This window comes from Mauremys reevesii, linkage group 2, assembly GCF_016161935.1.
Source record: "Mauremys reevesii isolate NIE-2019 linkage group 2, ASM1616193v1, whole genome shotgun sequence".
Lineage (NCBI taxonomy): Eukaryota > Metazoa > Chordata > Testudines > Geoemydidae > Mauremys > Mauremys reevesii.
This window is the reverse complement of record NC_052624.1, coordinates 27,518,484-27,545,261: the sequence shown is the minus strand read 5'-3', so window position 1 is coordinate 27,545,261 and position 26,778 is coordinate 27,518,484. Positions and strand designations below refer to the sequence as shown.

Here is a 26,778-nt window from a genome sequence, read left to right as displayed (position 1 = left end):
CCCAGAGGAAAAATGTAACAATCCTATTAATATTTAATATCAAAATAAATCTCATGATATGTAGCTGATTTGTAATTAAACCTTGTTTATATAAAATAAAGCAATTTTTGAGTTTAGGGTTAAGTCCATATACAAGGCCTATAAAGTTGTAATGCTTTGAAAGCTCAGTCTTCCTTAAAAAAAACCAAACAGAATCTGTTTATTGTTCCTGATTTTCCAGACAATGTGATCTCTGTCATCAAAATGTGTTAAGATCCTTGCTGGATATATAAAGCTAAAACTTAATTCCATTACTCATGGATACTATAATGCTTTTACAATGACCTTTGGACTTTTCATGAAATAAGGGGTATAAACTGGATGTTATTTTTATTACTGCAGTACCTAGGAGCCCTAGTCATGGACTAGAACCCCACTGTTCTTTGTGCTGCACAAACACAGAAGAAGATGGTCCCTGCCCAAAAGAACTATGTAGAACAGAGGTGGGCAAACTTTTTGGCCGAAGGGCCACATCTGGGTGGGGAAATTGCATGCAGGGCCATGAATGTAGGGCTGGGGTAGGGGGTTGGGTTGCAGGAGGCAGTACGGGGTGTGGAAGGGAGTGTGGTGTGTAGGAAAGGGGCTCAAGGCAAGGGGTTGGGGTGGAGGAGTGGTGTGGGGTGTATGAGGGGGCTCAGGGCGGGGGTTGCAGTGCAGGAAGGGTGTGGGTATGGCAGGGGGTTGGGGACTCAGGCAGGGGGTTGGGGTGCAGGATGGGTGTAGGGTGCGGCAGGAGGCTTAGGGCAGGGGGTTGGGGTGCAGGAGGGGTTTGGGGTGCGGGCTCTGGCCCGGCACCATTTACCTGGAGCGGCTCTGGGGTGGCAGTGGCACGCAGCAAGGCTAAGACAGGCTCCCTGCATGCCCTGGCCCTGTGCCGTGCCACTTCTGGAAGTGGCCCCTGGGGGAAGGGAGGCAGAGGGCTCTGTGCTGCCCTCACCTGCTGGTACCTCCCCCAAAGCTCCCATTGGTTGTGGGTCCCTGTTTCCGGCCAATGGGAGCTGCGGGGGGGGGCAGTGCATGCAGGCGAGGGCAGCGTGTAGAGCCCTCTGCCCCCTCAGGAGCTGCAGGAACGTGATGCCAGCTGCTTTTGGGAGTGGTGCAGGGCCCACAGCATCATGGGGGCGGCAATCCCGTGGACCATAGTTTGCCCACCCCTGATGCAGAGCCTTGTTTTGAAACTTAGGAGCAATGGATCTGTCAATACATTTCCTTTGTCATTGGTGGTTTGCCTCTAGTCAAAACTCTGCTTACATTATAGGAAGAAAAAGTATTCTATTTTGGTAGTCTCTGGACTAAATAACTGTCTGTTTCATAGGTGCTTCATATTGAGAACAGTTTTAATAGTCTTTTGGAAAAACATATCACCTGCCTTGCTATTTTCAGATATGCCAACCAAAATAGGTCCTTTGTCTTGAGCTATGTCTTTATATTATGCAGCTGTTATACTGCAACTTTGTTTTTAGTCAGGCATTTTATACAAGTTTATGTCAAGGGGACTAGCACACCTAAAATGGCTACTTACCTTTTTTAAGCGTTGTCTTTTACAGGCCCAAAGTTTTAGGTTTCATTTGACCTTCATACTTGGAGAAGGCAATTTCTGTGCTCAGTTTAGCATTTTGTTCAACAAGTGCATGCATTCACACGCTGTTGACATTTAAATTAATTTCCCCTTGAAAATAATAACAATAATGGCTTGGCCAGAAGTAATGTTTTAGGAGAACAGTGGTATTAACAAATCTCAGGAATACCTGAAAAAAGACAATATAAAAAATTCTAGTGCTATTTGGCTGTGCTGAAGATTAAAAATAGTAAATCGTCTGTCTACCTAAAATCCGGAGTATATTCAGCTGTATCTTTGGAGAATATATTTGAATAGATTCCCATGCTTAGGTGTGGCTAAAGTGTATTTTAATTGTGTTCTGCATCTGAGATTTGTATTCTAATTTCCCATGAGTTTTACCTAAAATCTAGAGCATAATAAAAATACAGTCCTCTTTCTTGTCATATTTTGTAAGGCTGCAGATATCCTAGACATACTTTATTAATTTTTTAGTTGTCTTCACTATTTACATCAGTACAGTTTAACTGTGCAAACATCTAATAACAGACACGTGAACTGAAATTAGTTAAGTGTTTAGCTGTCTATACTACATGAAAGACTTGTCCATAGAAAGATCAGGAAGGATCATAGGGGTGTCAAAAACAAATAGAATAATACAACTTTTCTGTAGGAGGAGGGCCTTCAGCAATCCATAAGGGATTAAGCCCCTATCTGGGAAATAAAAGATACTGTCAAGATTGGAAAACTAGATAGGCATTTTCCTCAAACACTTTATTGCTTTTGTTTCAATGATACTTAGTGCAACAGGCAATGACATTCAACAGCTAATTGAGACTGTCTTTTTACCAAAGCGAGAAAAATGCTATATTTCTAACTAATGGATGTATGGGTCCAGACTTCATATAAATCAAGCCCAAAGCAATAAAGTAGTAAAATTGGAAACATGTCAGTTTCTACAGTATGATAGATGATCCTGGCCAAGAGAAGCCAATGGAACATTTTCCGTGGGACGGGGGTAAAATTAGTAATTTTGAACTAAACCTTATCTCTGTGTGACAGACAATCTTGGATATGAAATATGAAGATAAGATTTTGGAGCTGCATCGGGTAGAATAATCAGGATCCTACCCTTAATTCCAGAAGAAAGTTTTAGTGACTATGTTGGTAATGCATACTAATTACATTATTGATCCTGGTATTTAAGCTGTTTTGATCTATGGGGACATCCTTTTAGATGTACATATTAAACAACTAGTGTCCTCATGGCTGAGTCTCGGGTCATAGTGAAATTTCTGGGGGAAAGACTATTTCTTCCCAGATCGTTGCCTATTACTATACTCAGTATGTGCATAAGAAGTACAGTAATTCAGCAAGATTCTCTTCTCACTTACATGTGCTGTAGGAAGAAGTGGCTGGATACGGTAGGAGATCTTCAGAGTAGCCTATGAGTCAATCCAGAATTGCCCCATTTAAAGTTATACATTCTCCTCTGATTAAGTCCTAGGTACATACTGAGCACCAGTGCTCTCAACAGCCTGAGATTTTGACTGCACTATTATTTTAGCATTATATCCAGGGGAAAGGAACTCACGAGATGAAACAGGAATGCAGGAGGTACCATCTGTGTATATATTAAATATTGTATTATTACGGGGGAGGGATAGCTCAGTGATTTGAGCATTGGCCTGCTAAATCCAGGGTTGTGAGTTCAATCCTTGAGGGGGCCACCTAGGGATCAGGGGCAAAAATCAGTACTTGGTCCTGCTAGTGAAGGCAGGGGGCTGGACTCAATGACCTTTCAAGGTCCCTTCCAGTTCTAGGAGATTGGTATATCTCCAATTATTACTATTCTTTTTATATTACTATGGATTGAATTAGAACTGCTGTTGATGTACTAAAATGTTTTCTAACAAACTACACAAAAGATAGACTACTCTAATACATTCCTCATGGTGTATACACTGACACCATTTGGAAACAAGCTAGTTTAAGAGGAACTTTATTTTAAGAGTGTATGAATGCTAGCACTCTGTGAGCTGCAGTAGCTTCCTGAGAATTTTCTGATAGAATTCAAGGTGGCAATTTTAACCATTAAAGCCATAAATCACTCAGGACCTAGTTACTAAGAGACATACTGCAACCTGAGATCTGTACAGGGGCTTGAGATGGAAGGAGGCAGGGCATTTTTGTGTATCCAGAAGGGTGATCAGATGTCCCGATTTTATGGGGATAGTCCCGATATTTAGGGCTTTTTTTAATATGGGCTCCTATTACCCCCCACCCTCTGTCTCGATTTTTCACACTTGCTATTTGGTCACCCTAATATCTAGTCAAGATTGTATTCTTAGAGATACGAAAATTACCTGTAATTCTGCTTCTCTGATGATATCATTTAACTCGATTCCTTCTCAACCATAGTGGGAGACAAACATTTTGATGACTTATTTTGGACATAAGTTATGTGTAGTGTTTAAGGAGCTATTTGTTTCTCACTCAAAGAAATAACATTCCAGAGAGCACTGAGATACCAGGAGTTGGCCTTTGCATTAAAAATATGTATGGGTACTTCAGGGGCCTCAAAACCATTGAAACAGGGAGTTCCTGCTTGTCTCACATGATAACAGAAGACCCAAGAATAGGAACCCTGTCATATAACGTCAGAAAAAATAAAACAACAAATAGGTGATTTTCCCTTCCTTGTCTGGTCTTTTCCTGCATTTCCTATAATATTTGGTATGTGTTTGAACAAGATCTCTCTTTTAATGTCACACTTCTCCTTGAGCCTGCAGTGAAGGCTATATACTGTTTGTGACATTGGTTTGTTGCTATGGTGACGTTTGTGACATCACAACTTCAACATCATAACTTCACTGCAGTGTTCAGTAGGAGAGAAAGTGAGCTGAGGAAAACCAAGCTCTTGTTTTAAACACTCCCACCATCCATTATGAGCAAGTGTGTCAAGAAATATCATGGAAAAACAACTGTAAGGTAATTATGTTTTTGTGTAGCCGATATATTTGAAAGTTTTCTCCACTAACAGAGTCTTTCAGTTTATAAGTTTCAATTGATGGATGTAATTTACCCAATCTTAGGTTTAAGATTTACAGGATAAAAAATCACAAGAGAGTTGCTGATACCAATGTAAAAATCAAGTGTTAAACATCTGTCATTTGGTTCAAAATAAAATCAGTTCACTGTCCTGAATATGAGATCTTCATGTTTGGAATTACTGTTAGCAAAAGAGACAAAAGTATATAATATTATATTTTGTCTAAAGTAGGATGATATTTCTATTTAGTGGGACAAAACAATAGGATTTACATACAATATTTCTGTCAAAACTTTTCAGATGTCTCAATAGTTTAATCATTTCCTACTCTGGTATATCTCTCCAGTGGCTAATTTGTACAGATAAGAATTGAAGGAAGTTTTGCTTTCATCACAAAACAAAAGAAAAAACAATCCAGACATGGTAATCCAGAATAAATATTCACTTGTTAGGTATAATCTTATGGCTCTGATTGTGTCCATTGCAGGATACACAATATTATGACTATCTAACCTAACTGAATAAAGAAAAGATAAAAATTTCTAACCAATTCTTCCTAGACATCTAATTGTCACTTTCACCTATACTATACTGAATCTAGGCACTACTGCTTCTTTTATAGACCTGACTGAATAAATAGTTGCCAGATATTTCTCCCTCAGCGTTCCTCAGAATGATCCTCTTGTTATTCCCAGTTAATTCTTCTCATCTTCAATTTCCCCTTGTTTTAATGTTCCTTCCACTCCCCTACCCCAACATAGAAGGGCTAGATAGGTCTCTTCATGGAATCAGCAGTGCAAGCTAGTATCTGGACATAATAGGTTGCTAGAGAATGAGGCTTTGATTTCCTTACTCAGTGCTGGAAGTATTGCTTTCACACTGCATCTAGTCCTTGCTAGCCAAGAGAGTGAGCTTGAGCCCTAATTTACAGGTCCTGCATGGCAACACACTGTGATGCTAGGATACTGTTGGGTTGCTGTTTTGCCAGATAGTTTAAAGAGCTGAAATTGGGAGTTGAGGAGAAAAATAATTTAATAGAGTTGAAATAAATATCCCTTCTTCAGGTCTGAATTCATTTCCTTGCACTATATTATTTATTTTTAGACAAATGACCACGGAAATGGTTGAATCGCAACAGGATGGAAGTGCAACAGATTCTGTGGCAGAGAGCGATGCTGTTTGCATACAAAATCAGCCAGGCCAAATTCCCCCCATAGCTCAGGTAATTTGACATACAGGAAACTAAGAAAAACAAATAAAAATGATCATTTAGAATCGTTACTTGCATTTGGATGAACATGATACTTTTCTAAAGTTCATCATTAAATCCCCCTGTCCTGTATCAATCTTTTGTTCTTAGAGTAGTGATTTCATATTAAAAACAATAAAGATATAGTCCCAAATGATGACTGCTATGTTATGGACATGGCAGAATAAGGGCCACAGATAATACAGCACATTATTGTAAGTCATTCACAGAAGTAACACTTCAAGAGTTTCTCAGGATGGCACTGTAATGGAAGCCAGTAGACTCTTTCCATGTTCTTGGTACTACTGCTATACAGTAGTTATCTGATAATGGTGTCCCATTAAATTGAGGCAGCTACAGGATTAGAGGGAGGAGATGTTTGATGCAGCAATTTATGATAATGGGTGAAGCTAATTTTTGCGTCCTCCCCCCCCCCCACCAAATTCATGTTTACTCAAAATGAGTCCAATCCTTCAGGCAAAACTTCTTAGAATCATTGCTTATGTTTCTTCCCTATGCACATGATGGCACTTTCTGGATTTAAAAAATTTTTTTTTTAGATATTCTCTGGCAAAGTATTTTGCTGGTTAATAGAATGGAGGTGACAATTAAAAAATTCAAACTTTAGTTTGATATAAGATTAGGTGAGCTCCATAAAGGCTTCAGTTTTTTAAAACTTATCCATGATCTGTATTAAAAGGAAATTGCTACTAATATTCCAGTATGCTGGTCAATATTTATATCCTGATCCTTTGGAATACTACAGTACTTCAGTGCTATTCAACTCCTATGGCTTTCCATCACAGGTTTATTTTTAATCCAGACAATGCTTCTCAGATGCATATTTTATCCAAATACAGTTTATTGGCATAACCCCAGTGTGAGCAGGATGCATTCCTGTTTTAGTCTCTGGCTCCCTGTGGACTGTGCCAACTGCTCTGCCGTAGTACTTACTCAAGTGACCTGTCCTTTTTTTGTGCTTATCAGGTTAGTGGTTGTGATATTGCGAAAGGACTCAGATTGGCAGCACCCAGAAGGGTGATGTGTCTGTTTCTCCATAGAACTTGTGTATCAGCTGCACTCCAAACTTCTCCATATTGCCCATGCAGTTTACATACACACCATACACACCCATTCATTCCTGTTCTCTTCAACCTTGACTTGGAAAGTCAGGTATAAAGGTTAGAAGGTAGTTCTTTCTGAAAGCTCATCCAATTTTTGGCCTTCTCTACTTTAACTAATAAAGGTCCTATTTGTGGTAGTGGTTTCTGTGACATGTACACCTGTGAATTAAAAACTGAAGTGAGACTACCCACTAAATATAGGGCATTGTATTGGGGTGGTGGCTGTGCCCATAATGGCTCCTGCTGGGTGAATGTGGCACTATAGGTTCTTCCTACCTCAATTTCCCCTAAGAATGCCACACAGTCCAAAAGAATGGTTCTACTTTATTAAATCAAAATATATTTGAAATAGAAAGTCTCGCCAATTGAGTTTGGGGTTTGTACAGCCCTCCTCTGTGGGGCCTGTGCTCCTCTGGGTCCAGTTCAGTCTCTACCTTAATCTGCTGCAGAACTTACCTGCAGCCACTTTTGTCCAGCCAGCTGCAGCCCCCCAGGCTTCTGGCATTATTCCCTTGCCCTTTTCATTGTTATCATCCCTTCTCCTCCTCCTGCTGCTGAGGAGCTACTCTCTCTGAGAACACACCATCCTTGCTCTGGTGTTCTCTCTACTCTTCTCAGGCACTTCCTGTTTTCTAGAGCCCAACTGTAGTGCTAGTAACCCTTTATGAGGCACATTAGCTAAACAACTGGCAATAAGTCACCTAAGGATTTAACTGGATCCATGTGAGTATAAGTTGGCTCATTTTCTGTTACAGGAGCTTGTCTCAGGTGGGTGGGTCCCTGATTCCCTCTTAAAGGATCAGTCCTGTGACAGGCACCTCATAGGCATCAATTTGTAATTACTTTTGGCCATTGCCATTGTGATCCTCAGAGACCCTGCCTACCCCTTAATGCCGTGGCTTATGAAGCCATACAGGGGGTAACTTGGCAGCAGCAAGGAGCGGTTCAACAACAGGCTGAGCAAGTGCAGAATGAATGTTGAGTGTGCTTTTGGCTGTTTAAAGGCCCGCTGGCGCTGCCTCTATGGGAAGCTGGACCTGGCCGATGACAATATTCCTATGCTTATAGCTGCATGCTGTACGCTCCATAATATAGTGAAGGGAAGGGTGAAAGCTTCACTCAGAGCTGGACCGCAGAGGGTCAGTGCCTGGAGGCTGAGTTGGAGCAGCCAGAGACCAGGGCTATTAGAGGGGTGCAGCACGGGGCCATAAGGATCAGGGATGCCTTGAGGCAGCAATTTGAAGCTGAAAGCCACTAATATTTGTTGCTATCCTCGGGAGTGCAGTGCTTGTAATGCTAGGAGATGATTGGTGCAGACAGTGCAATATGTGGGTTTAACATAATTGTATGTTGCTTTGCAGGGCTCTTTTTGCTTTCAGTTAATAGAATAAAGATTGCTTTCAACCAACACCATTGTTTTTATTGAAAAACAACAATTGGAGGGGATAGTCAAACAAAAAAAAATCAGCAGTGAGGGGGATGGGGGAAGGGAAGGTCCCAGGAGGAGGTGGGGTCCCAGGACGGCTAAAGATTTGTGTATGTCCAGGGATCATATCCAACCTTCTCCTTTGGAGTACAATGCAGCGGGTACTGTACTTCATCAGGGTCAAACTGAAGAGGGATGGGTGTTGAGTGCAGTGGGTAGTGGAAGACCACAGTGCTGGACTGTGAGGAGGGAGGAAGGGGATGCTGCAGGTAGAGACTGGAGACTGGAGTCAGGAGGTAGATAAGAGTGTGTTCGCGGTGTCTGGGGGGAACATGGGAAAGAGTTTTGTGACAGCGGCTGCAGAGGAGGGTGGCCGGGCTCAGAGCTGCTCGGTTTGCAGAGCTAATATTGCCTGGAGCGTGTCTGCTTGGCACTCCATAACCTTTAAGAGCTACTCCATGGCTCCATTCTGGCATGCCACATTCTCCTTTTGGTCCCTCTTCTTGCTGTCCCACCACTCCTTCAAGACCTGTTTCTCAGTGGTTGAGTGCATCATAACATCACGCAGAAAGTCGTTCTTAGTTCTTCTGGCTGCATACATCTCTGACTTCCAAGTCATCCTCTGCCTCTGGGTCCCCCTCCACATCTTCGTCCAAGATTTCCTCTTCCTGGCTTGGTCCAGTCTCGACTGGCAAGCGAGCCACCAAAGTATTCACCAGAGCAGCAGTTTGTCTCACGTGCCTTGTGGTGGGCGTTCTGCAGCTACTTCACTTTGACCCTGCACTGCAATGTGTCCTAGTCAGGGCCCCTTTCTCTCATGTCAGTGGGTGTAAATGGTGTGGGACTCACCCCGCGGCACCTCCTGCTGGTCGTCCAGGGAATTAGCTCTCCAGCCTCTGGAGCGCCCTCTGCAGGCCGGTGTCCCACTTGTAGCTGGCCCTGTGTCCCTCCTGAACCCTGGTGCCCCTTTACCCTGGGTCTGCCCCCTGGCAATACCCCACCAGTCTCTATGGGTCTCCCTCTCAGGGGAACCCCCAACCCTCTGTCCCCACCTCGCCTCAGTCTGGGTTACTGCCAGTCATCACCAAGCCTCTGCTCCTTGGGGCAGACTGCAGTATAAAAGCCACTCATCATAGGCAAGGTTGTTTGGACCTGCTGCCTTCCTCTGCCTCCCAGTACCTCTGTGGGCCTTGGACCAGGCCCTGCAGCCGGGGGAGTTGCCAGCCTGGAGCTCCTCTGCTCCTCTGACTCTCCCCAGCCCTGCTTCACTCCCAGTACCCTTTCTGCAAGCAGCCAGGCCCTGCTCTCTCCCAGCCTGGAGAGAGCCTTCTTTTGGGTCTTTGGCTCACAGCCTTTTTATACAGGCCAGCTGTGGTCTGATTGGGGCGTGGCCCAACTGTGGCTGCTTCCCCAGTCAGCCATCCCCCTGCCACAGCCCTCTCCCAGGGCTGTTTTAAGCCCCAAAGGGCAGGAGCAGGGTAACCACCCTGCTATAGTACGTATCATAATTCCTATGGCTGGAGCACAGCTGGGACTGGACAGCCTCATCTCCCCAAATGATGAGGTCCAGCAGCTTGGCATTGCTCCAAGTGGGGGATCGCCTAGTGCGTGGAGCAAGCGTCGCCACCTGGAAAGATGTGCTGAGACCACTGCACGCATCACCGAGCAAACAGGAAGGGGACTTTCAAAATTCCAAAGTAATTTACGGGGTGGGGACGATGGTTGATCTCCTGAAGACAGGGCAGTAGAGTTCAAACTGACGACCAGAGAGGCGAGAACAGGCACTGTGGGACACCTCCTGGAGGCCAATCGCAGTGCTGTAATCAACCACGGTGTCTATACTGGCACTGCACTGGTGTAGCTTCGGCGCAGAAAGCTCTACGCCTCTCACTGGGGAGGTTTTTTTAAAGCGCTGCGCACTAAGTGGCTTGGCAGTGTGTACACCGTGGGAATTACAGTGCAGAAAGCTGCTTTACTGCGCAGAAACTTGCCCGTGTAGACAGGGCTTAAGGTTATGTCTACAGTACAAGCCAGGAGTGTGGTCCCCCTGCTCGGGTACATACTCACTGAGCTAGTATGAGTATCAATATCAGCGTAGCTGAGGTACCACAGGTAGCGGCAGTAGAGTACGTACCCACCAGTTTAAGGTGGGTTTCTGCTCAGCAAGCTCAGCCAAGCCTCTGTTACCATGGCTATGCTGCTGTGTATACTCATGCTAGTTTGATGAGAGCTAGCACAAGTAGGTGTACACAAGCAGGGGAATCACATCCCTAGCTCATAGTGTAGACGTAGCCTAAACTATAACCCTCTTTTAAGACAGAAGTCCCTATATCTCCTCCCCAAAGTTGGATTGAAACTTACGTCAGGAGTCTCCAGTTCTCTTCCCTGGAGCTGGGTTGTAACTTAGGCCTGCTATAGAGCCTTAGCCAGTTTCTCCTTCAGCTGGCCCCTTTCCCCCAAATAGTCCTTGGACTTGGAGGCCTCAGTAGGCAGCCTTCTACTGCTGGTGTCTACCCTGCTAACGGGTGGAGGTAGCATATATGCCAGTCCCCTTCTCCCAGGTCATCCCCAGTAGGTTGCCTCACCCACTCTACAAGTTCATGAGTCTTGGACCCTTAATGAAACAGTAACTGACTTTCTCCCACGTCCTGATTATTGCCAGGACTTCTTCCTCTCCAGCAGTACCTCTTATTTCCTAGATCCTTGCATACACCAAAACCTCTGAAAACGTTAAAGGACCATGCCATATAACTGGGTGAATGTTTTCACTGCTGAGTCTTCATCTCTCAGACAACACAAGTATAATTGTTTAGACTGTTGACCATGAGCTCAGGGCGTGTTCTTGTTTCTATGGAAAGCATACAGATAGTTTCAACCCTTGAGGTTTTGCTTAAGCAATGAAGCACCTGTTTTTATCTTGGCGTAAAAGATGGGATTATTCCGAGCCCTGAGTTTTCCATACCATTTGGGAGATAGTATCCTCTCGGATCCCAGACTCCGAGAAGTGTACTGTTCTTCCTGCAGATGTTAGGCTTAATAGCATGTGACCCCACTTACTAGGGCTACATTTGAGGCCTCCGCAGAAGAAAGAGTCCACTGAAGAAGAAATCCTGCAAGGTGGACTTTTTACCACTTAAACTTTTCTAGACAGGATTCCTGCCCAATGAAGACAAGTGGTCTGTACTTTTTGATACCCTTGTTTTGAGCCCCACATATTCAGACCCCAGCCAGCTAGTCATCACTACAGTTGTCTCTTCAGGGGTAAGTGTTGCTGCTTCTCCTTTGCTGGACAGCATTTGCTTTGTCCATTCTTTCTCTCTTCTGGTACTTTTGTATCCCCTGTAGATAAAGAATCTTCTCAGGAAAGTGCATGTATTCAGTGTAGGGATGCTCCTGATGGTTTTAAGACTCCTGTGTTCCTTCAGGTGGTAATTTCAATCTTCCAAAGATTGAACTGGAAAATAAATAAGCAGCACTTACTTGCCTCCTCCCGCCCCCTCTCCCAGTTCCTTTTCCTCCCTCAGGTGTCTCAGTTCACGTTCTATGTTTTAACTAGGAGTAATGGCAAGAAATTAAGAAGTATAAAATCTAGGATGAATATCAAGATAAACTTCCTAGCATTGAGCACTATTAGCCTGTGGAATAGTATCTCAAGAGAAATGCTGGCAATTCTATCACTTGGGACTTCTGACAGATAAACTAAACAAAGCTCTGACTAATTCTGCAGGGGAATTTCCCTTGGTAAAGGTTTTTTTGTAATTATCGGTGTCACGGTTCAGGGCAACTACACCTGTACTTATCCTCCATGGTTCACCAAGGGCATGCACTTTAGGCTCCTGGCTCTTCAGCTGTCACCTCTCTTAGGCAGAGACCCACATTTCTCTCCCTCCTGATTTTGAGGCTGCACAGTTCCCTGCCCACACTGTGATATTTCCAACAAGCCAGAGTGCCTACGCAGACCAATGTCTGTGCTTTGCTTTCTCTCCAAAGGCTATGAATAACTAATTGCCAGCAATTACAAGTTACCCCACAGCTCTTAATAAGCAATCACATTTATTCTTAAGTGAAAACATTACAGAGAAAACATATTAAAAATGACAAAAGTACCTACAAACATGCTAATAAGCTTACCAGAGATGATCCCCCTACTTCACTAAGGGATCTGGTAGGAGTCAGCCCTTTAAACCAAGGTCACAAGTTCATAACAGCCTTAGCTTAGAACTAGCACACCCATGGATAAATTAGTTTTTCCTTTATAAATTAGTTTTTCCTTTATGCTCAAATAAATGTGTTAAGGGCTTGGCTACACTTGCAGCTGTGCAGCGCTGGGAGTTAAAGCTGTCTTCGTACAGCTGTGTAGGGAAAGCGCTGGAGTGTGGCCACACTGACAGCTACCAGCGCTGCAGTGTGGCCACATTTGCAGCATTTGCAGCGGTGTTAGGAGTGGTGCATTATGGGCAGCTATCCCAGCGTTCAAGTGGCTGCAACGTGCTTTTCAAAAGAGGGGGGTGGGGTGGAGTGTGACAGGGAGCGTGGGGGAGAGAGAGAGTGGATCTTTGGAGCCGACACTGTCAGCTCCCTGCCTTGCAAATTCCAACCACTTCCCCGACGCCTCATTCACTCTTAAATGCAAATAGCCTTCAGACCAGATAAGCAGCTGCTCCGACGGACTCCCTTCCCCCCCATCCCTCCCCGCCGTGATGTTTCTCTCCTCAAGCAAACACTAGCTGTGGACATTCATCCCCCTGCCTGCCTCATTCACAGCAAACAGTAGCTGTGTTTGTTTTTTAGATAAGCAGCTCCGGGAGCCCCGAGTTCACAACAAAACAAAGAGAGGCATCATAACAAAACAAAGAGAGTTCTTTAGTTAAAAGCATTATGGGAAAATTCCGGAGGTCAGTTACAGTGTAGTAAGATTAATCACTGTTTACACTGGCACACCAGCGCTGCAGTCGTTATTCCCCAGGCAGAGGTGGAGTACAGCCAGCGCTATAGCCAGGGAGATACAGTGCTGTATGTGCCTTGCAAGTGTGGACGGTGAGTGAGTTGCAGCACTGTAAAGCCACCACCAGTGCTGCAACTCTCCAGTGTAGCCAAGCCCTTAGTCTCTAAGGTGCCACTAGTACAGTAGTACTCCTGTTCTCTTTGCGGATACAGACTAACGGCTGCTATTCTGAAACCTTTTTCCTTTGTATAGCTTGAGCCCTTGATCTTGAGACTCCAGGAACAGGTAATCAGCAGATAATGGTCCTCTCCCCAGGCCATATCTTCAAAAGGCTAGGTTTTTGCATAAGCAGAGGTGGGGAATTTGCATTCACCTCACTGTAGAGGTTCCCCAGGCAAACTTTTTACTGTTTGTCCCAAAAGTCCATTCTTGTCTGGCACATTATTCAATGCCTTCTTTGAAGTTCATAACTCTTCCGGGGTTCACATTGCATCTCCCTGCTGGAGAGATTACCTACAATCCTGGCCCACGATAATACATAACCTTTGCATTTGATACAATAGTCTGCAAAGATACTTAAACTTCATTCATTAAGGTTTTTGAAGGATGTTGCAGGAAATTGTCAGATCTGTCACAATCAGCACCAGATAATTAAAACCACACTAGAGATACACCTTAGTTAGATGTTTCAATTAAAATGATCAACTGTGAAATAGTGAGAAATTTTGGTATATACTTTGACATGGAAATTTATAGTTAAAGCAGTTTACACCTTGTTGTTTTCTGCAGACTCAGGAAGAGAGCACAGAATCAATTCACATTTGGAAAGTTTTCAGCCATAAGGGTTAAAACATATCTGATCTTCAGACGTGTTGAGTACTCACAACTCCAGCTGAAGTCAGTGAGAACTGTAGGTGCTCAGCCCTTCTGAAAAAAATACGCATCTTACAATTGAAAAAAAAAGCTTTAATTCTGCAAAAAATTGTTTGGGCATCAAATAATCTGCAGCAGGAGGAGACTGAGAGCGGTGAGCAGCCAGAGTGCTGCCCTGGCAACTCTTTGCAGATCAACATGCATTTTAGCTGTCTGGCCACCAGGGGCACACTATTGTAGCGGCATACTGTTTTTGCTCAGCCGGACATTTTTTCTTGACTGTGAAGTTGTTCTAAGCGAGTTGTTCCCGTGAAGCAAAGCACTATAATAGACCCTGCTCTTTGTCTCTTGTCTGGACTCTTTTCCACTGCAACCAGCTAGAACAAGAGTTGGCTGCCATCTTCAGGACCTGGTTTCCCTAACTGCTTCTATCCAGCTTTACATTTTCAGATCAGCTTCTCCAGCTCTTCCTCCTGCAAAGCCACAGCCTGGTTCTGTAGCACAGCCTACTTCTGGGAAGGAGCACATTGTATTAGCATTCCAGTGGTCCTCTTTTTATGTGTCTCCTGACTTCAGATGAGGAGGACTTGGTTAACAAATTTCCCTATCTGGGAGACTTCCGTGCTCCAGAGTTTGAAGGTGAGCCACTGTCTTACACTGAAAGTTTAAAGACGTTGCTAGTACACTCACTTCCTTGGGAGGTAAGCTCCCTAGGCTGGAGTATCAAATGGATATTTTTGTAGGTATATTGAATGGAAAATGTTGGCATTCTCATTCCATAAGGAATTCAAAGACATAATATTTCAGTATGTTTACATGCTGATGGATCTGTGGCTCTCACTAGGGTTGCTTCTCTCAGGTATTTTGTCTCTGGAGGAATTAAATAAAGAAAAAGCAACTGAATGGAACATTGCTTTCCTTGACTTTGAAATCATCTCTCTACACCAGCTCTCTGGCTGCTAACCAATATTACTAACAAGAGAGGGATCACTGGGAGGCTTTCACCTTCCTCTGCATCATGGGGCACATGTCACTTGCTGGTTTAAACTAGAATAAATGGCGGATTCTCTGTAACATGCAGTCTTTAAATCATGATTTGAGGACTTTAGTAATTCAACCAAAGGTTATGGGTATATTACAGGAGTGAGGGGGTGAGGTTCTGTGGCTTGTGATGTGCAGGAGGCCAGATTAGATGTCCCTTCTGGCCTTGAAGTCTATGAGTCTATGATTTAGCCCTTCTCAAGGCATGAGACATTTCTTGAATGGCATTTAAGATTGCGACTCACCCATTCCTTCTTTTCTGTTCTGTCCAGCCAGATGTTTATTGGCCTTGCTTCTGATTAACTAAATGAGGAGCATGAGATTTTTAATGAGTTACGCAATATTAAAAAGTTTGCAGCTTTCTCTGTGCTATCTCGTTGACTGAGTATGCCTAGCAACATGGTCAAATAGTCTGACTACTGTGAGGAGATGCAACATCTGGCTTTTGGCTGGAATTCAGACTTTACAGCTAAATGCAGCTTTGCTTTATAAAGGGGGACAAGATGTTAAATAAGGTGGTAAGAGTGTCAAGATGGGTGAGATAGTATCTTTTATTGGACGAAATTCTGCTGGTGAGAGAGAGAAGCTTTCGAGCTTACACAGAGTTCTTCTTCAGGTCATCTTCAAGACCTGAAGAAGAGCTTTGTGTAAACTTGAAAGCTTGTCTCTCTCACCAGCAGAATTTGGTCCAATAAAAGATACTACCTTACCCACCTTGTCTCTCTAATATCCTGGGACCACCACAGCTACAACAACACTGCTTGCAACAGTGTTAAGAGTGTGATAGATACTGCAATCCCATGCAGTATCTTTAAGGACCATATTGTATTAAGTTTGTGTATCACTGTGGCTAGGGATTGTATGCAACTCCAGTGGGGAGGATTCACACAAATTCCCCAGGAACCAAAAACAGTGGGAGGTGATTAAGGCAAATCACTCAGATTGTAACCCCTCCCGAGAGTTACCAACACCTGGGGAGGCTCCCATATACTGGTTTAAACTGGATTGTCCAGAGACCATAAGACAGTGGTGGGCAACCTGCGGCCCATCAGAGTAATCCGCTGGTGGGCCAGGAGACAGTTTGTTTACATTGACCGTCTGCAGGCACAGCCGCCCACAGCTCCCAGTGGCTACAGTTTGCTGTTCCTAGCCAATGGGAGCTGCAGGAAGCGGCAGCCAGCACGTCCCTGTGGACCACGCTGCTTCCCACAGCTCCCATTGCCCAGAAACAGCGAACTGCAGCCACTGGGAGCTGCGGGCGGCTGTGCCTGCGGATGGTCAATGTAAACAAACTGTCTCGCGGCCTGCCAGCGGATTACTCTGACCGGCTGCTGGCTGCCCACCACTGCCATGAGACAAAGAAATGACTTTTGGATAAAAGTCTGGGTTAACCCTGACTCAGGCCTTCTTTCTGATCCAGAAAATGGACAGGGCCTTCTGTCCAAGGGCAACTCCACCCCTTGCAGAAGGTTTTGAAAGACTTTGGCCTAGTAGCATGGGTGACCCCTGGGATGTTTAGTATGTATTTAAATCTGTTTATTGTTTTTATTATGTTTTCTCTCTAGTGCTTTTATCTTAAGAATAAATGTGCTTGCTTAGAAAGAGCTGTGTGGTAACTTGTAACTGTTGATAATATGCTGTTCACAGACCTTGGAGACAAAGCAAAGCTGCTGGCCTTTAGGCAAATTGGCTTGCTGGGGATGTCACAGTGTAAGTCAGGGAGTTGTTTAGCCTTACAACCCCCTGATCAGAAGGAAGTCGGACAAGGATTCCTGCCCAAAGACAGATGATGGCTGGAGACCTGACTGGGAACTCTTGGAGTGAACTTGGAGGGAATACAGGTGTAGTTACCCTGAAACTGTGACAAAGATAACTACTTATCTTTTCTCTAATCATTGTGTTTCTCAAATGTCTGTCCTTGGAGACTGATGAATCCTGTTGGTCTGTAGGAATATAAGGAATAATGGTGACCAGCCACTGGGCCAGTGTATTAAAAGCCGACTGGACTGTTATACTCTTTTTACTTTGACTATTGAAGCATTGCCATTTAGGTATCCCCCTTCCTCTGCATCCTCACAGAGAGGACCTATAACAAATACATCAATAAGAAAGGAGGCTTATGAGCTAGTAGCAGGTTTTTTCCCAGTCGATTGTAACATAGATTTGCTATATGTATCTCATGCCATTTCTGTTGTGAAAGTAAAAAAGTGTTTTTTTCCCTAAACCACAGGATATACAAAGTCTAGACTAGTGAACAGTAAGCAGCCTGTTGGATCCATATTGATGCCACTTAGAAACAGAATCAAGCATTTCTGTCTTTGAAGAGTTTATCTAATTGCTGTTAAAATCAATTGGATCTCTGGCAGTCTGTCTGAAACCACGGAGATAATGTCAAACAAGAGATTTCTGCAGTGGCTATGTTTCATCCAGCTCTGCTGATGGAACTTCAAGATGTTCTAAATAAGCTTAGTTTAGCCACTTGTGAAATGGGCCTTCACATGTCATGGCTAGTAACAAGTGGGGAGAGCACAGGCCCACTGTGACGGGTTTGGGCTCTTTGGGGTATCACCTGATGTGCTGGGGTTTAACTGAGCCTCCTCTGCTCAATCAGCCTGTTCTACCAGCCTTGTCCTGATCTTGCTGGGTTAGGCTCACAAGCCTCTTCCAGCCATGTACACAGGCAGGGCCACACCCAGGCGCACAGAGAGACAGAGATCCGCTCTGGAAAGATTCAGCCTTAGGGGCTGTCCCCAACACTCTAGTGCCCACTCCCTTTAAGGGGTACAAACCCAAAGGTTTTATGAAATTCACCCCCTCCCTCAATGTGGAGGGAGATATGCACCACTTCTTGCCCCCCCAGTTAGAAATTACATAAACTGGGTTATGTTACTATAAATAAGCGATAAGTTTATTAACTGCAAAAGGTGAATTTTAAGTGAATATAAGAGAGAGACAGAACAAAGCAGATTACTGAGCAAATAAACCAAAGTTTGCAAGCTAAGCTCAATACACTTAAGAAACAGGTTACAAAATGTAATTTCTTACCCTAAATGTTACTTTAGGCAGGTTGCAAAGTTTCTGTGGTTCAGATTTCCAGTTATATTTCTTTTCAGACTGGACCCCTGTCTCAGTCTGGACTCCCCCCTGCCTTCCCTTCAGGTGGCTTTAGCAGTCTTCCTTCTTGGGCAGACAGGCCATGGAGAGGAGGAGCCTCATTTGCATTCCTCCTCACCCTTAAATAGGATTTACATAAGGTGGGAATCCTTTGTTTCCCAAACCTGATCCTCCTCCCTCCCAGTGGAAAGTTACAAGAAGTGCTATGTAATGTTTAGTATCAGGTGACAAGATCACCTGACTCTGTAGTATCACACCATCCATGAGTCAGTGGCAGTATGGAGTGTTCATAGGAAGGCCAAGCCTTTTCCCAGTCCATTGTCCTCACTGATGGGCCATCCACCCTGTCTGTCTTTTCCATTGTTGTACCTGAAGTGTTAGCAGTGGGTGTCACCCAAAGTAGCATAGTTGAAATACAGATATACAGTCAATATTCCTAACTTCAGTTACAGAAATGATACAGGCATATAAATTGGATAATCACATTCAGTAAATTATAACCTTTCCAAAGATACCGTACAAGACCCATCTTGCATAAAGCGTATCTCAGTTATGTCATATTCATATCATAAGCATATTTGAATAAAGAATATGAAGTGAAGCATCACACCCATTATTGATCAGAATTGATTATGTCATTTTTTGTGAAAGAAAAATGGCTGGTGACCTACAGCAGGTAGTAGTTAGATTCTTATGCAAGAAACTATCTGTTTGACAGGAACAATCTTACCACTTTAAAGATGACTTAATTGACACCTATATTCTTTTAGATTCCTGGATTTGTCTGGCTTTAGTCCTGGGGAAAAGATTGAAACAACACTTATTGCTTTGTTTGGTGATCATCTGGCAGTGATCAGAGGTCATAGTACTTACAATTTTATTAAATTGTATATGTTTTGATAAGGCTATCTTGAGTTACTGTTAACTTATCTGTGGGAGCTGATAGAGGTGAATGGGAATGTTGTACAGAGGATCTGTTTATTCATATAGGGAAGACTCAGAGGATTGTGGCAATTGCATGTCCTTTCCTAGTGAAGGTCCCACAGTATTCCATCCTGTCACCCTCATGTATGTAAGGCTGTTGAAGAAAGACATTTTGAACTGCAGTATTATCATTAAGTTGATGAAAATGAACTCTGTGTCTCCACATCAAATCTGGAATATTTGGTTGTTCTACCTTCTCAGTGCTTGGTTTACGTTCAATACAGAAACAATGAAGCTGGTGTTGCTCGGTAGAGAAAAATACATTTGAAAAGAAAGGGAACTGTACTTACTCCCTTGATTGAAAAGGTACTGTCACAATTTTTCTCAGTTGTTTGTGATCTTGGGATTTCATTAAACTGATCATTTGTTTCTTGAGTCCAGACTAGACCAACCTGTTCCTTCGGATGTAGATCTCAACACAGTTATCTATTCTTTTGTCACTATACCGGCATATAGTCTTAAGACTGACCTTGAAGAATATAGACAACATTCAGCTAGTCAGCGTGCAACTTAATTGAGGGAAGTCAGTCAGCATGCAGCCTAATTGGGGCAAGTCATCATGAGCAGTGATTCAGAATTCTTTCTGGAGTGCAGTTCAAGCAAGGGATACCATCTATAAAGCCATGAGTGGCTTGGGAGCTGACTGTTGCAGAGAGAGCCTCTTCCCCCTTGCACTGTTGCAGAAATTGTGTCTTATCAAAATACCTTTGTTTCTGTCCCTGTGGTTTAATTCCTGAGTATGGGTACAGAGCAGTTTTGGTGGAAGGCCCTTTGTTCTTGATTTCACTCCATTAGTCAGAGCCTTTTTTTTTCTTTTTTTGGCGGGGTGGGAGGGTTGTTTGGTTGGAGGGCGGATACTATGTAAGATATATTAAAAAAATTTGGGCCTGTACCCAGGATATTTATCTCATGAAGGGTGGAACTGATAGAGGTAGGAATGGGTTTGATTTATGCCAGTTGTTGACAGTTGGTGGTTTTAATTTTTGTATTAGATTTCCAGATATCAGTTGGTAGGGTACAATATAAAAAAGAAAACAGTCATAAAAATCTTCTCTCTGTTGAAGGCCCAAGTCCTTTCAACACCTAAAGTCTTTGAGTCATAGGTGAGGGATTTAGGAGAGCATTTCTGTGCCTTTTTTTTTTAATCCTTGTTCAAGAGGAGTTCCACCTTTCATAATCAGTACAGAAACAGGAAGCAGGAGACCTCCAAAAGTCCTTTTCCCTACAGCAGTGCTACTACCCTTGGGAAGTATTCCTTTTGCATGGATGCAGGCCCAAGCATCAGAATAGTGACCGTGTAGTCCTTACTACACCTTTTCCTCTCTTTCATGTCGACCCAGAAGTAGGACACAATCTGGCTCTAAATATACAAAAAATTGATTTTCCCATGGTGTTGAGTGCCATTGATGCCTGTTAATGGTCACTGGCATTTGAGGGTGCCGAGCACCTCAGTGGATCAGCTCTCATGATATTACATGATGCAACATTTCCTTTCCTCTGCTTGCCTGGGACAGTGTGAAATGCATTGTAACATTGCACTATTCAGTGTTTTTAAAACCGTGTTTTTCAGGTTGCTGAATTGCCACTGCTGATCATCAGCCTTCAGTAATTGGCAGTCTAGGCAAGCCTTGAAATTCAGATGTCGTAGGCAGCATCACTTGTCAGTGACGTAAGGATTGCATGGCTTGTCAAGACTACTTCCATCAGTATCAGTACACAAGTAACCTAATAAGCAAGTTAAAATATATTTTAGTTAATGCAGAAGGCTGCAATTTTGGAACAGAGTCAACAATTTAGAATGAAAGAAAATAAATCCCAATGTTACTTTTACAGGATTATTTATACTTTATTTTAAAGAGATGCACAGTATCAGAATGGAAACATGATTGTTAATCTCAAATTTACAGAAACAAAACTCAATTAAAAAAATCACAGAAGTAAATCTGATGTGTTGAAATCACTTTTTGTTAAGGGTCTGCAAATGTTAAAAGAAAAAGTCACTCAAATGTAATAATTTTCATGTAATTCTAGCTTGATGTGTGAATTATGTTTTTTCTATTTATGTAGTTCTTTCTGTAAACAAGAACAGATTTCTTTTAGTTTGATCCAGCTTTAAATGTGCTTGTTTTCACCCAGAACATAATATCATGTATGAACTCATTAGAGTAAAATCATTTTTCCCTGTGAAATTTTAAATAAGCTTTACTCTGGTAGAGTTTTGGACACGTTTTCTTGTGTGGTTTTAAGATGGCATAAAATGGACTCTTAAATATACTTGTAATTGTTATTATATATAATTGGCCTTTAAATTTAGAAGGAAAGCCTGCTCTAGAAGCTTTTATAGTTCAATATTCTAGTTAAGGTGCAGCCTTATAGGAGAGCAGGCAATTCAACCAAATTTTAAATCAAACTGTTATAATAAAAACTGGCTTCCAGAAATGTTGAATTTTTATTTAAATTTTAAGTGCTTATTCATTAGGAAAGTATGAGAATATGTATTAAGTGTTACATGGGCAGGTAAAGATTTAGGGCTGTCCAAAGTGTATTTAACCTAAGAAACACCAGTAATTTGCATAAACAGACATTATGTCTATGTTAGGACAAGTGGCTTAGGTAAAACTTTGTCCTAGGTTAGAAGGCTCCTTTTTGTGTCAGTACAGTGCAATCCCAATTGACAACTCCAGTTAACTTGAAGTAACTGGTTAAATAATATATGTTCCCCAAAGTTGCATTGACTTTCTTAAATTCCAAAGAGATCTTACAGAAACTCCTTTGGCTCTCTGTTCCTGGAGAATGTAGCTCAGTAAAATTTAAGAGATCCACAGGAGCAGAACTTCATTTAATGCATCCTGAGGGAACAAACTTACCTTGGTTATCCAGATATTTCAGTTAATCAGAGCTGGGTTACTCCTGATTATTCAAGCCCCTGTTATGAAAATGTCATGCATCCTACCAATGCACTGGAAACAGGCTGTAATAACTATCAGTTGTGTGGTATAATTTGTTCATGTCAGTTATAGTATTGTTTTGTATTTCTGGTGTCTGTGCTCTAGGTACAAATGGAAAGGTTTGTTGTGATTATGTTTGCCTGGCTCTTTTTAGAATAATAGAAATGTAGGGTTAGAGGGAACCTTGAGAAGTCAAGTCCAGACTTCTGTACTGCTGTAAAACCAAGTAAACCTAGAACATCCTGAAAGGTGTTTGTCCAACCTGTTTTTACAACCTTCCAATGATTCCACAACATCCATTGGAAGCCAATTCCAGAGCTTAATTAACCTTATAGTTGGATTTTCCTAATATCTAACCTAAAATCTCCCTTGCTGCAGATTAAGCCAATGGCTTTTTATCCAGTCTTCAGGGGACATGGAGAACAATTGATGCAGTCCTCTTTATAACAGCACTTAATATATTTGAAGACTATTGTCAGGTCCCCCTCAGTTATCTTTTCTCAAAACTAAACATGGCTAGTGTTTGAACCTTTCCTTATACCCCAGGTTTTCTAAATCTTTTATCATTTTTGTTGCTCTCCTCTCGACTTTCTCCAATTTGTCCACTTTTATCCTAATCTGTGGCACCCAGAATTGGACATAGTACTTCAGCTGAGGCCTCTCCTATGTCTTGTAGAGTAAGACAGTTACCTCCGTGTCTTACATATGACATTCCTGTTAATACACCCCAGAATGATATTCGTCTTTTTTGCCTCATTTTGACTCATATTCAATCTATGATCCACAGGGCTGCCCAGAGGGGGGAGCAAGTGGGGCAATTTGCCCCGGGCCCCGCAGGGCCCCCCACGAGAATATAGTATTCTTTATAATATTGCAACTTTTTTTTATGGAAGGGGCCCCTGAAATTGCTTTGCCCCAGGCCCCTTGAATCCTGTGGGCGGCCCTGGTGATCCACTAGAACCCCAAGATCCTTTCCAGCAGCACTACCACCTAACCAGTTATTCCCCATTTTGTAGTTGTGCATTTGATTTTTCCTTCCTAAGTGAAGTACTTTTCACTTGTCTTTATTGAATTTCATTTTGTTGAATTCAAACCAGTTTTCCAATTTGTCACAGTAATTTTGAATTCTGAGCCTGTCCTCCAAAGTGCTTGCAACCCTTCCCAGCTTGATGTCATTTGCAAATTTTATAAGCATACTCTCCACTCCATTATCAAACACATTTAATGACAATATTGAATAGTACTGGACCCAGGACTACCACTTTGGGACCCCACTAGATACGCCTTCCCAGTTTGACAGCAAACCATTGATAACCATTATTTGAATATGGTCTTTCAACCAGTTGTGCACCCATCTTTTAGTAATTTAATCTAGACTTCATTTCCCTAGTTCGCTTATGAGACATATATCTACTGTTTTCCGCTATCCACTAGGCAGTGACTGTATCAAAAAATTAAATTAGGTTGGTTTGGCATGATTTGTCCTTGACAAATCCATGCTGGTATTCCTTATGATCCTATTATCTTCTAGGTGCTTACAAATTTATTGTTTAATAATTTTGTAGTATGTATTGACAATTTAGAATGCTTTGAAAATATTTAGAATCAACCCTTGTTCGTTCCTTGTAATGGCTCTTGTGTGAAGCCAATTACCACCAGTTAAAATCTGGATCATATTCTGAGTTCATATTGAGTTTCCATCTTTTAGACTGGCTGGCTCTTGGGCTCAAAATGTCAGCATCTTAATGACAATACAAGTGTGTGTGTTTATAGAGTGGAAAAAGCTTTGGGTGTCTTTGATGCTTGTTTTTAGAAGCCTTTTTCAGGCTAGGATGGTTTCCTTTTGGGAGTTGTAAGAAGCCCTTTACTTTTAGCTTTCCCAAGAGAGTCTGTTCAGATTCCTATTGACAATTTAACAGTTATGTAATAAATATATTAAAAGGAGTCGACCAGATCCTGTCTAGTTTACTTGTAAAACTTCCTTCTTCAGGTATGGTTGATTCAGCATCCAGGCTTTTTGATGGTACTGCATGTTTCTACACTTCCTAGTAAATAAATAACAAAAAGATAACATTTTCCTCAGATAGACCTTTTGTCTTAACAAATGACCTTTTGCGGGCAGAGTTTTCCCACAGAAATATTGCTCAGGGATCACTAATCAAAATCTTCAGGGATCATTAATCAAAGACCTTTCTACAGTTGGATTTTTTTTCTTCTCTATTATGAATGTCTCAGATACTTTGGAAAATGAGACAGAATGCAATTATCATGATCTTTTAGATCCATTTTGGCCTGTTTACATCTTGTATTCAATATTCTGTTCCTGTCAGTGTGTCCTCTCCACCTTCTCCTGCTCATAGATCTATTGTCTCAGAGTAGTCCAGCTTTGGGATGTGACCACTCTCCACCAGATATATCTTTGGGATGCTAACCAAGGCAGGACTGAAAAAAACAATCTTGGAGAATGATGAATTATTGTAACCCTGAAAAGCAAATTGTTTTTATCCAGTTCACACTGAAGAGCTGAAAAAGATGGACTGTCTATTCTCTTCTTCTACAAATCCTATGGAATTGTCTTTGTTCTTTTCTTCTATATCATCTATTCTTCTTGTGTCCAGGATTAGGCATGATTTGCCAGAGACAGATTCAGATCTATTACAGTGACCTTAAAAATCTTCCTTTTGCTTCATGACAGTTTCCAGTCTTGTTTACCTCTCCATAAGACAATATTTCCATCTCTTCAATATCTCTGGCAGCTGGATGGCTATAGGCATTTCTAAGAGTTTTTTAAATCTAGAATGGCATATGCTCTAAATTTAGAGGTATCATAATTCCACAAGATATCTCACAAAATTTGGTTATAGAGACCCAGAAAAGAGAGAAAATTTCACTGTCAATTATTTAAAGTTTCCTGGAGCCTTTTAAAGGGGTTTTGACTACCTGTTGGCAAACAAACTGATAAAATTTAACATGTCCCACTATAGGGATTAGAATATTTCTTCTCTCAACCAATATCTGGATCTCTGATAGTCTCTGGTGCAGTAGTAAAGCCTGAGGGAGGAAGATGTTGTTGTAGAATACTGTAAGAAAAAGAGGCGAGAATGATTGCTAATCTGGGTAAGAAACCATATTCCTCCACCATGTCAGCCTTGAGGATTGAAAATCATCAGTTGTGGTGTATTGTTGTTTATATTGCAGTAGTGTTGAGAGGCACTGGCCCACTGTGCTAGATAATACAGATACAGTCCTTGCTTCGAAGAGTTTACAATCCAAGTATTGCTTTAGTGATACAACTGTTTTATCATGGGAAAAAATTGTCCTCTATATTAGAACATCTTCCTGAAGAATACAAGTAGAAAGCCATAGATTGGATAAAAGAGGACCAAGGATTTCATACCACTGATTGAGAGTATCCTATCATGATTGGATTTGTGCAACCCATAAAGATTCTTCTAGTTGAGATCTCTGTGACTCTGTCCTAAAGTACAAGCCAGGGGTAGAAGATTTAGTCTTTGAAAGCTTGGAGATCTTTTATAAAAAACAGACAGGGTCCTTGAAAAATTAAGACAAAAGGTCAAGATTTTAAAAAGTGACAAGTGTTCTTTTTTGGTCACCAACTTGAGACAGCTTAAAGGTATATAATTAGCACAAATAGTAATAATTTTGTCCAAGTAATAAGTAGCATGATGTGTATTTTCTTCTTGCAGTTTGGCTCAAAATTTTATCATTTAACTTATCTGTGTTATTGCTTTTTGAAGTGTCTGTTGAAATCCACAGAGCACTTTATTTAAACATGATTATCATAATTCTCGCAGGTTTCTGTAGCTGGATCAAGTGCTGGAAGAGGATCTCCAGTTGTAACTCTAGTACAGTTGCCTTCTGGTCAAACTGTACACGTCCAGGGAGTGATTCAAGCCACAAAGCCATCAGTGATTCAGTCACCACCAATGCAGGCTGTTCAGGTTAGCTGTCTTTTATATTTTTTGCTGTAGTTATTGATTATTTTAAGCTTGTGGTTTCTCCTCCCTCCCCCATTTTGAAACCTCCACCTTGGATCTTCAACTTTCCAACTTCTTTCTTACCAGTGGATAGAAGACCCACTTCTGCCGTGATGATCATGGGTAACAGCCAACTGATAATAGCTGGGCAGGTGGTGTGGAGAGATTCATTAATATTTCTTGTTTATCTTTTAAAGAAATGATGCCTTGGAACCCTCAATTTGTGCAATAGCAAACTTGTATAATCACATGGCCCTATTTTAATGACTCTTCTACTTCGTTTTCTCATTTGGTTGTTCTGCTCCTTCCACATCTTGTCTCAAATGGGATTATTAACTCTTCAATGCATGGATTATCTCTTCAATGTATTAGCAGAAAGTCTAGAATAATGGGTCCCCTATACTGATGAGAGTATCTGGGAGCAATA

General features: G+C 42.1%; 1 protein-coding gene across 3 annotated transcripts in view; it reads left to right on the top strand.

Annotated features, from left to right (window-relative positions):
- The first annotated feature begins 4,460 nt into the window (after window positions 1-4,460).
- CREM (cAMP responsive element modulator) overlaps window positions 4,461-26,778 on the top strand; it is a 61,403-nt gene continuing 39,085 nt past the window's right edge. For 2 of the 3 annotated variants that reach the window (XM_039527888.1, XM_039527889.1), the window contains exons 1-3: window positions 4,476-4,588; window positions 5,754-5,871; window positions 26,169-26,315. In XM_039527888.1, the coding sequence (XP_039383822.1) occupies window positions 4,545-4,588; window positions 5,754-5,871; window positions 26,169-26,315 (309 nt within the window). In that variant the 5' untranslated portion in view covers window positions 4,476-4,544. Of the gene's footprint in view, window positions 4,589-5,753; window positions 5,872-26,168; window positions 26,316-26,778 lie in introns of all 3 variants that reach the window. The other variant, XM_039527890.1, reaches the window with a different exon arrangement.